This window comes from Asparagus officinalis, chromosome 8 (genome assembly GCF_001876935.1).
Source record: "Asparagus officinalis chromosome 8, Aspof.V1, whole genome shotgun sequence".
In the NCBI taxonomy this organism is placed as follows: domain Eukaryota; kingdom Viridiplantae; phylum Streptophyta; class Magnoliopsida; order Asparagales; family Asparagaceae; genus Asparagus; species Asparagus officinalis.
In genome coordinates this window covers 101,722,010-101,733,458 of record NC_033801.1, presented here as the reverse complement: position 1 = coordinate 101,733,458, position 11,449 = coordinate 101,722,010, and the positions used below count along the sequence as shown (strand labels likewise).

The 11,449-nt window shown below is 36.0% G+C and overlaps 1 protein-coding gene across 1 annotated transcript; it reads left to right on the top strand.

Annotated features, from left to right (window-relative positions):
- On the top strand, nt 1,930-9,588 carry LOC109822952 (peroxisome biogenesis protein 22-like). The gene is made up of 3 exons (XM_020389227.1): nt 1,930-2,151; nt 8,652-8,888; nt 8,968-9,588. Exons 1-3 carry the CDS (start codon nt 2,044-2,046, stop codon nt 9,058-9,060), a joined length of 438 nt encoding a protein of 145 aa, XP_020244816.1. The 5' UTR covers nt 1,930-2,043; the 3' UTR covers nt 9,061-9,588.

Genomic DNA, 11,449 nt, shown 5'->3' with positions numbered 1-11,449 from the left:
GAAGAATGAAATCATGTTGAAACATTGAGTAAATGTTTAAAATATTTTTATGATGCAACAAATCTCCTCTCCGACACTATTTATCCTACTTGTAATCTTTTTTTGAAGAATTTTGTGAAATTCATTGCTTCTTAGAGAGTGGTTAAAAAGTGATGATGATACAATTGTGGCTATGACTTTTGCAATGAAAAGACAATTTGATAAATATTGAGATATGTGCAATAAGATTTTTGTGGTTGCTACTTTCAAGATACAAAATGATTGCAATCAAATATTTCTTTGGCTTGATTTATCGTGTCAATGGTGAAAAGTTTATAAATAATATTTTAGTTGTCATTAAGAAGATGCATGGAGAATATGCATGGAGGGACAAAGAGGAATCTAAAAATATCGAAAATGTTTCAAGCTCTCAAACAAAAGAAGTGGAAAGAGTTGGTGATAAAAGAAAATCAAGATTTGCACAATTTGTTGAAACAATTGATAAAGAGCCTACAAAAACGGATTTAGATTTATATATGGAGGAGAGCATTATTAGTACATGTGATGATGAAGAAATAGGAAAATTTGATATATTGAGTTGATGGAAAGCAAACTTTGGAAAGTATCCTATACTAGCAAAAGTAGCAAGAGATATTTTGGGCATACCGGCCTCGACCGTAGCATCCGAGTCCATGTTTAGCACCGGGGGACGTGTAATTCATTGTTATAGAAGCCGAATGAGAATGGATATAGTGGAGGCATTGATATGCGCATAAGATTGGATTAAACCGGAACAAGCAGGTACATAATAAATTTGTACAAAGTTTATCTTTTTATTTTTGGTTAATGAGCATCTAATGATTATATGTTTTTCTCTAATTTTTTGTAGTTACACAAGTTGAAACTAGAAAGGATGATGTTCTTGATGTGACTAAGATAGTGGATGACGATGACTCGGAGATTGCCGAGACCTTTGTAAAAGAATCATTATGTATGTTATTTGACTCAATAAGCACATGACTTAAAATTTTTATTTTTCCATATTTAACATGACAATTGTTCTTCTTCTTCTTCTTCTTCTTCTTTTTTTTGCAAGGTGACATTATGGAGGTCTACGACTCGGATGATGGGATGATCTTGGGGTAGACACAATTGTTTTCATCTTTGATGGTACTAATCAGTCAGCTCCATGTTTTGTGGTATGATCTTGGGGTTTTTAGGCTGCATTTGTTGTGTCTTGAGATTGTTTAATGGTTTGGAGATTGTTTTGTGGCATGAACTTTTTGTTGAATGGTGAATGTTGAAATGTTGAATGTTGAATGTTGTCTGAACTTTTTTGCCTTCAAAATTTAATTCAGACCTTTGAAGATATGATTGTTATAGTTTGGTCACAATTCCTGACACTATTGCTTTAGTTGGGTTGTGCTACTGAAAATTTTGGATGATGATTATATGTCTAATAAATTTGTGCTCAATTTTATCTTTCAACTGATGGTTTTGGATGAAGATTATATGTCTAATAGATTTATATCGAATATCTGTTTATATCCGTGATCATATCCGATCTGATTCTCAAATATATGAACTGTATCCGTTTCCGATAAGTGCGGATATGGTTAATGTTTTTTCTTACCGAAAGTGATCCGTATCCGTGTATAAAATACGGATATGGATATGATAAGCATCATATCCGAACCGTATCCGCTACGATAACACCCCTAGTCACCTAACAAAATCTAAGGGAGTTAAGTTACACTTTTAACATTTAGGGAGATATTTAGAAATCAGCAAATTTAAGGAGAGTTTTACGACTTAGTTAAAGTTAAGGAGCTTTTTTCAAAAAGGTCAGACTTAAGGGAGGTTTTGTGAAATGCAATAAGTCAATCCAGTAGGGTTGAATCTGAAAAACAATTTCCCGCAAGAAATTTATAATCTTTATCTGGGTAAACTCTGCACCCCCAAAATAACCTCTTTGACGTGATTTTCTCCATGGAAATAATCGGCGACTCGAGATCTCTGGGGGTCATCTGAAAAGATCGCCGGCGTCGATTTCATCCTCCACCGATGGCGGAGTCGGCGAAGAACAAGGAGGATTTCTCCGATCTGATCCAGCGTTTTGTTGAATCCCTAGCTGCGATCTCCGATCGCCTCCCCTTCGAGATCGATCGAAAGGTCCCGATCCTATCTTTAATCAAATATTGATACTTAATCTTTTGTATTTGGTAATTTGAGCCTTTGTGTTCTCGATCTGATGAAGACCTTTGAGAGTTGTGTTGCTGATCGCTGATCTTTACAATAGGAAAATAATCAAGTAATAGAAAGAATCTCTATTTGGAGTTAGCTTAATCTTACAGTAGTGTGTTCTACAATGATTTCTTTTGTTAGTAGTTGGTACTGTGAGACCTTTTTAGTTTGGTTGTCTTTTTTGATGAGTTTAATGTTTGTCCGAAAATAGTTAAATCGAAACCGTTTCACGATATAGATGCTTGCGTTGTAAAATGGTATGTTTAATGATAATAATAATAATAATGAAATCTTTGAAAGTTCCCTCCCCTTTTCCTGTGAGCTATGTGGCTAACAGTATTCAGTATCAGGGGATATTGTACATACAAAATATGGACACTTGTGTTGGAAATGAGTATGAATGTTGTTTGGTGGAAAATTTGAAGTAAAATGAAAGAAATTTGATTTGTATTCTCTCGATCTTAATTACAATTTGAATTCCCGATTACAAAAAAGAGGAGAATTGATCTGGAATCTCCCCTTTGTTTAATTCTCGGTTCTTTACGGTGGCGATAGAGTGCCTCCCTCGAATGTTCACGTCGAGTTTGCTCTCCGTTGACGATCCGAACGTCTTGATTCACTGGAACGGTATTTCTTCCTCACGATTTGACGCTGTGAAGAACTTGCGTGACAAGTTTGAAACTCTGAACAAGTTGATAACTCAGAACGAGTTTGAAACTCTATGAAAGAGTTGATTTAATCGAAAGTCGGTTATAAGCCAAAGATGAAGAAGCTCCTGTTGCCGATCTCCAAAGCTCCAGCCGAAGGATGGAGGATCTTCTTTGCTGCCAAGTCTCAGATCCAAAATATCGGCCCAAACCGAGAGCCAAATCTCTTCTGCTCGAACCCCTGAACTGAATTGATTTTTAGTTATTTATAGAGGATTAAGCGGTATCACCGTCCCCTTAATTCGCTCCTAAGTGGGGTGTAACCGTCATCAAATTATGGGAAACAGTTCTGAAACTGTTCAAGGGTTCAAGGGGTGTAATCCCCCCTAAAATCTCTCCATAATAGGGTGTAACCGACCCCATTAAGTGAAGATACGGTTTTAAAACCGTTCAGGTTCTGTTTGAACCAGTCAACCACAAAAAATGCGGGTCTAACCTCCGTGTTTTGATGTTATAATGCAGGTCTGACTCCAGCGTTTTAATGTTGACACACGGGGAGGACCTCCGCGTTTTCGTGTTGTAACGTAGGGAGGACCTATGCGTTTTGTTCTGGGAACACAGCCACGAGCTATTCGTTTTGAATCTGAGACGCATAGATGAGCTCTGCGTCTGGATTTGAAGAGATCATCAATTTGTAGTCTTTTTTGCTAGAACGTTGCAAAGACCGTCATCTTATAATCTTCTTCTTGGCTCCTTGAAATTATGAGAGTCGTCAGATTGTAACTCCCAATGTTGATTGTGAAGGTTGTTGATTAGAGTTTTTATTAGTTGTTGTGAAGGTTGTCAGATTGTAACCTTCATCGATCTATGTGAAAGTCTTCAAATTATAACCTTCTGAAAGTCGTCAGATTGTAACTTTCATCATCGGTGTTTGATGGGAGATCAACTATCTATTGTGATTTTTAGACAGCCTACAAATATGTATCATGTGCATCGTCAAAAAATTTTCCATGTGTCAGTTTGTTTGGTTTGATGATTCTGTACAACACAGTGAACTACCTGGTTATAGGCTGATAGAGACTAATCCATAACTGACCTGAGTGGGCTACGGTTCCAACTGACCTAATCCAACTTCGGTTTAAGGATTTGGACTGAGTCTGTGACAATGCTAGATGCCTTAGGCCTGGGTTGGGATTTTTAAACTCGCTTGGATTTTTCAGATTAAATGTCTCCTAGAAAAGGAAACGAGAATGTTATTATATTAAATAGCTATTTGACACGTTCTGTACATGATGTCTTTCCAAGTAAGCTGTTGTTTTTTGAATAGTAATGATAATGATATGATCAAATAAAACATAAATTTATCTCTTTTATAGAGAGAGGTCAGAGAGAGAGTTGAGGAAAATAATCTGATGAGAGGGCTCATGTAACAATGTTCTCCTCTAATCCTAGTACTAGACAACAAAGGTTTGTTATAAAATAGGTAAAACACGGCACATAGAAATTTATATCTATTCATTTGCCATTGGGTTGAAGTTTGCTTTTTCCTAGTGTATGGTGATCTTGGAGTTTGATCTATCACGGCCTAAGGAGAGTGGAAGGGAGGAGTGTCAAATGATGTTTTTTATAAACCCATAAAAATATCAAACAATTGAAGAGGAAAATTGGCAACTAAATAAAAAAGGGCTTTCTTATTTAAGCCTTCTTCTTGCCCTCTTTAAGGTCAAGCATCATTTAGAATGAAACAATACAGTTGGTGAGGATATGCATTTGCATAACTTTTGAATGCTAAATATTTATGAGTCCTTTTGTAATTTTGTATAGGTGATTTAACTATCCATTTATATTATATTGCATAAGTTTCTTTTCCCTCTTGTTGAGATGCCAAGTAGCCCACCTATTTGCATATGTTGGATGCTACTTAAAGGCACTCAGAACTCCTAAGTTTTACATCTACAAGTATCACAAATTTGAGACTGAGATATGTTAGTAGTTTAGTTCACTCGACCGTAGACAACAAAGTATATAATTTATTGCAAAATTTCACTTTTTTCATTTCTTTTTAATATAAATTTCACCTATATTTGGAGAAGTAATATTTTTGAGAAAACATGTTGGGAGAACTATTAGTTTGATCTTGGACTGTGAATCTGGACAAGAGATAATTAGGTAGCATATTGCGTAGGTTGGTCGGCTCATGACAAAAATATCTCTCTTGACACAAGGAAATTAATTACGACATAAATACAAACATAACTGAGAAACATCCTACTAGACATAAAACATTTGCAGATAGAAACATATTGTGGTAATTCAATACGTTATATTGACATGTCACAGATGTTGAAAAGCTATTCTGTTTACAAGTCCATTTGTAAGAGGCATAAATATGCTACTATTGTTAATTTCTGGAATTTATCTTATAAGTACGAATCATTTTTTGCATATGCCACTCTAATTTTCTAATTCTATATATCTATCTATACTACCAAAAATTTAAATTAAATGTTGTAGGAATTTTATTTCATACCACGTGAAATGGAAAAAATAATATCAATCTCAAGTAAATTATTATTATTATATATATGTATGTGTAGTTGTGTCCTAGTGCCCTACCTTTTACAAATTTGCAATGTCCGGCACCCACACCAGCACTAATATTCATGTAACTTAGCTTCTTGCTTTGCAGAATAGTAATTTTTTTAAAGGCCTTGGTCTTTGTTTATGAATGCACAAATTATTTCTTGATCCTACTGTTGAGAGATAATATGTAATCAGTAATATGTAATCAGTGGTTTAGTCCCACATCGGTTGTAGGACCAGGCTTGTATCCTTTTTTGAAACTATATATAGACTAGAGTATGAGACCCTAATCTCATATAACTCTTTTCTCTCCAAATCTCTACTTATAAGATTAACATGGTATAAGAGCCACGTTTAAAAAAAAAAAAAAAAAACGATGGTACTCTAGCACGCTTGAAGGCGTGTTTGGTTGCAAAGGGTTTCTCTCAAGTCTATGGTCTTGATTATTTGGATACGTTCTCTCCTGTTGCTAAGATGACTTCAGTTCGTCTTCTCATTTCTATTGCCACTACCTATCATTGGCCTTTACATCAGATTGACATTAAGAATGCATTTCTTAATGGTTTTCTTGATGAAGAAGTTTACATGGAGCAACCACCAGGCTTTGTTGCTCAGGGGGAGTCTCTGAAGGTCTGCAAGTTAAAGAAGTCTTTATATGGCCTAAAACAATCTCCGCGTGCCTGGTTCTGTCGCTTTACATCTGCAGTCCTTTACATCTGCAGTCCAAGACTTTGGTCTTAGTAGATCAGAGAAAGATCATTCTGTCTTCTGGAGACTACATAATGGCAAGCGAATCCTGCTCGTTGTATATGTGGATGATATTGTAATCACAGGGGATGATACAATTGGGATTAGCAGTTTGAAGAAACATCTACAAGAGCACTTCCAGACTAAGGATCTAGGGTCTCTCAAGTATTTTCTAGGTATAGAGGTGGCCAAGTCAAAGAAGGGTGTTCATTTGTCACAGAGAAAATATGTGCTCGATATGCTTTCAGAAGCTGGCATGTTAGGATGTAGAAGCATTGATTCTCCAATGGATGTAAATGTTAAGTTGTTACCAGATCAGGGGGAGCTTCTTGAGGATGTTGGACGATTTAGAAGGTTGGTGGGAAAATTGAATTATTTGACTGTAACTAGACCAGACATCACATTTGCGGTGTGTGTAGTCAGTCAGTTTTTATCAGCACCAAGAACTACTCTTATGGATGCTGTATTAAGAATTCTGCGATATCTAAAGAAAGCTCCAGGGAAAGGTCTCCTCTACTCAGATCAAGGACACACAAGAGTGGTCGGATTTTCAGATGCAGACTGGGCTGGGTGTCATGTTGATAGGAGATCAACCACAGGTTATTGCATATTTGTTGGAGGAAATATTGTATCATGGAGGAGTAAGAAGCAGAGTGTAGTATCCCGTTTTAGCGCAGAATCAGAATACAGAGCAATGGCAAATGTAACACTGGAAATGGTTTGGATTCACGACTTGTTGACAGAAGTTGGTCTTCCCCCAGAATGTCCTATGACACTATATGGTGACAATCAAGCAGCAATCCATATTGCTGAGAATCCTGTTTTCCATGAGAGGACGAAGCACATTGAAGTCGATTGTCATATTGTTCGAAGGAAGATTGTAGATAAAATCATCACTACAAGACATGTATCAACAGGTCATCAGTTAGCAGACATTCTAACAAAACCACTTGGGAAAACTCGGGTAGACTTTATTTGTGACAAGCTGGGCATGTATGATATATATGCTCCAGCTTGAGGGGGAGTGTTGAGAGATAATATGTAATCAGTAATATGTAATCAGTGGTTTAGTCCCACATCGGTTGTAGGACCAGGCTTGTATCCTTTTTTGAAACTATATATAGACTAGAGTATGAGACCCTAATCTCATATAACTCTTTTCTCTCCAAATCTCTACTTATAAGATTAACACCTACTGATGTATAGCTGTGCAGAACATGGCTGGTTCTTATATTAACAACTTCCATCTTTATTATAGTTTCATCACAGAGTTAGATCATCTTACTCTTGCCGTGTAATGAGGTATGTGTCCCTTTATTGCAAACTTGGCATTGTTAACTGCCACTGTTTAAAAAGCTTCCGCCTAGTCCGCCTAGGGGTACACCTAGGCCCGGGCGGTACCTAGGCGATATCTAGGCCGTCCATTTAGGTTTTGAGAGTGTTTAGGGAAATATTGTCTACTTACGTGGACTGCACCCTTTAGGCATTGATTGTGATTTTCTGTGTTGCAGTCTAAGCTCCAAATATGAACACCTCTACTACATTCTCCGACCTTCAGCAAAACCTCTTCGACCACCACTTAAATGAAGAAAAAAGTTCGCCTAGACACCAGTTCGGCACCTAAGTTTTCTATAACATTGACATTTACTATCAATGATTGTAATTATATTATAAAAATAAAAAAGAAAGCTTTCTAGGCTCTAGGCGTCGAGTCCAAAGCCTAGGCCCCTTAACGCTTTCAGTTATTATTTTAGCTATTTAGTATTTAAGTATGCATGGTTTATTATAAATGTAATATTGCTATCTATTTTTTACAAATTTATATGAATTTAATGTAAATTTTTATCACTTATTATAATTAAATAATTTAAAAGAAGAAGCATTGCCCTTTTTTGATCTATCCCATGTGTCATTTGTGAAAGAATTAATGTCCTTTGTAGTTCACTAAGAGGGAGTTCACATCAGTACTTTGCAGGGAGGGTAAAAAAAACCTCTTATAGCCCGGAAGTCTTTAGCAACCGTCCATGCTAGAATAGCACTTGCGCCTATAGCAATGGTTAAAAGACCACATGCAAATAAGGTAGGCTATACGCCTAGGTGTCTAGCTGCTAGGCGCTGGCTCTAACACCTAGTCCGCCTAGCGTCTTCTGTAACATTATTAACTGTATCTTAAGCTTTTTCTCCAAGCAATACCGATATAGATTATTATAAACCTTTAGCTCCGACAAAAAATTATAGAGACTAGTTAGTTTCTAATTTGCTTGTAAATTCTCATTAAGAATTAATGTGTCCTCATTTGAGTGTACTAGCTGTTGTATATGAATTATGTTAAGTAAATATTTTTAGAAGTTACAATTTGAAACATGCTACTCCAAAAAATTATTTTCTTGTTAATTTTATGAGAGGTCTCAGTTGCAGTTGTAAAAGTAATTTTAATTCTTATCAAAACAGAGACTACACTCTGTCACAACCTTTGCTGCTCTTTCGGTCGCAATTATCTTTGCTTGGAAGCTCTTGAGGGCTCCTCCAGAGAACCATAGAAGACAACCTAGAAGGCGTACTCCAGTTTCTGGTCCTTCTGGTGTCAGATTGCATTCAAGTACAACTTTCTCGTCCCCTGAAATTTGTTCGTCTTCTGGAGACTCAAAAGCACTTGATGCAGTTGATGAGCTGTTCCGACCAGTAAAGGTGTTAGTAAAAGTCAATTTAAAGTTTCGCACTTTCTATCAACAATTAGAATTCTAAGATTGTTAATTTCTTTTTCCAGCTGACTCTGGAGCAACTTGTCAGGCATAAGCTAAGTGAAGGGAGAAAGGTAGTTTTCCAACTTGCACAATTACAGTTTTTAATTGTCTTCTAGTACATGCACATTCTTGGGAACTCTTTCTAACAGTAGCTTACTGTTTTTCTATGAATCCACCAACCTTCTTTCAGTTTATGCCACTGATTTATTGAAAGAATTAATAATGTTAGCTGAAACTAGAGTTTTGGTCCACTAGCAAGGAAATTAAGCCTATATGCTCGTTTTGTTATATCTGATCTGTACTCGGTATATATCTCCAAGGTATGCCATTAATTGGGTATAATGAAATCTGATATTTATTAGTGTTTGGGTATTATAAAAGTAGAGGGGTAGACAAAAGTTGGTAATAAGGAATTCCAAAATTTATGAGATATGCCCATAATTGTTATTCTTTGGGATACCAAGTTTATGAGATTTGACATGTTTATAACCGTATGTATATACCAACTTTATGAAATATTGGCCATACTAGCTCGTGTAATGAAGAGTTCTTCACTCAAAATCTATAGGGGTATAATCATGTCAATTCTAAGCAACTGATTATAATTTATATAATGAAACCAGCTAAATATCCACCCAAAAAAACAAACTTTGGACGATTATCAGATAGCCTCTCTAGCTTTCAAAGTATTAGAACCCCAAACCTAAATTAGGGGTTATCATAAAACCCACTTTACCTTTAAGATTTTATTGGAAAGCCCTCTAACAATATTAACAACAATATTTCACATGGGTGGGTAAAATTACGCAAGGGGGTGTTTTTTTCTAGTGAAAATTGCGGTGCACACATTTAGAGGATTTTCTGATATAACCTTAAAACTAAAGGAAGTTTCTGATGACCCTAAATTTGAGGGGGTTTTCTGATCTTTGAAAGAGTTATGGGAGGTTATCTGATAATCGTCCAAAGTTTTTTCTTTTGGGGGAGGGGTTGGGGTAGGGTGGGGTCTGATACTAAGCCAATTTTAAACCTTTACTGGTCCTAGTACTATGCTACGACTTTCATATAATGGATGTAGTACTATCTACGAATTTTGCATAATCTAACTTCTAGATATCAACATGTACATTGCAATGCTTAGTGGAGTTGAATGAGGTTAATTGAGTACTGAGTCAATCTTGATTAAGCTACTTCTCTTCTAGCTTAACCACAAGCAAAGTCTTTATCCTAAATATTGGGTGTTGTCTACATGAATCACACTTTTCTACTCAGTTATATTGAAGGCTATCTCCTCCATTCAGTTTACTGCTTCTAAACAAGTACTCTAAGGCCTATCTCTGGTCCTTCTTTCTCTATTGATTTCCTATAATTTCTTAATTGGTGTATTTAATGACTTGCATTGCACATGACCAAACCATTTCTAACGGTTCTCTCTCATCTTGTTCAGAATAGGAGCAACCTCTAACTTCCTACCAATGCACTTATTTCTTATTATATCTCTTAGTGTATATTCACTCTTCTTTGTAATATTCCCATTTCTCCTACACTCATTTACTACACCTCTGTTAATTGTCTAACAATCTGACTTATAAATCATTGTGGAAGACTGGAAGTTATATCTATCCTATAGAATTTTTCCTTCAATTTTAGAGATATTTTACGATCACATAGAACTCAAAGATTCCTCCACGATCCTAAATTGTTTTGATGGACCAAATCATCCTCAACCTCATTATCTTGATGAACAATTGACCCTGAATTAAAAAATGATTACTCCTAGGTATTTCTTGAATTTTGACTGTTAATATGTACTATAACGCTCATTCTTTTCAACCTTCTACATGGAACTTATTTTGTCTAGTCAAATCCAATATTGTTCCTATGTCCTAGCTTATCTCATGTCCTATCTTGGCTTATTTAATATTGAGTTGAAATATACTTCTAACTAGTGTTTTCAAAGGCGCACACCTCATTGTGCCTTATGCGCCTTACAATGCGGGGCAATGGTGAATCGCCCCGTATTTGATGCAACAACGCTTTTTGCTCATCGCAACCATTCTGACTTTGCATAGGGCGCATGTAGTAGATAGCCTTATATATTTTTTGTTCGTTAACATTTCAATTGAGTTTTTATACTTATAACCCATATCCTGAAAAGCAAACTAAATCCATTAGGCCTTTATAGTAGCCTTCAATTGAGGACCCTAGCTAATCCTCATTTACTTTTTGATTTTTCTTGGATATTAGTCTTAATTTGATATTTGAATTGAAAAATTATGAACTTTGCTACTATGTTTGATGTGTTAGCATTAGAAATTAAGACCTATATTGTGATTTGGTAGTAAGAATTATTATCCTGACATTTTATGTGAATTTCTAAACATTTTCTTTTGTGCTTGATTATCTATCTTGAAAAATTATGTGTGCGGTGTGCACCTTGCATCACTCAGGCGCGCGCATCGCATTGCGCCTTGCGCATGTGCGCACAAAGATTATTTGCGCCCCCAT

Coding starts and splice junctions, on each gene's coding strand:
- LOC109822952 (XM_020389227.1), top strand. CDS start 2,044: ATGGCGGAGTCGGCGAAGAACAAGGAGGATTTCTCCGATCTGATCCAG. Junction 2,152..8,651: donor CCTTCGAGATCGATCGAAAG/GTCCCGATCCTA, acceptor TTATCAAAACAG/AGACTACACTCTGTCACAAC. Junction 8,889..8,967: donor AGCTGTTCCGACCAGTAAAG/GTGTTAGTAAAA, acceptor TTCTTTTTCCAG/CTGACTCTGGAGCAACTTGT.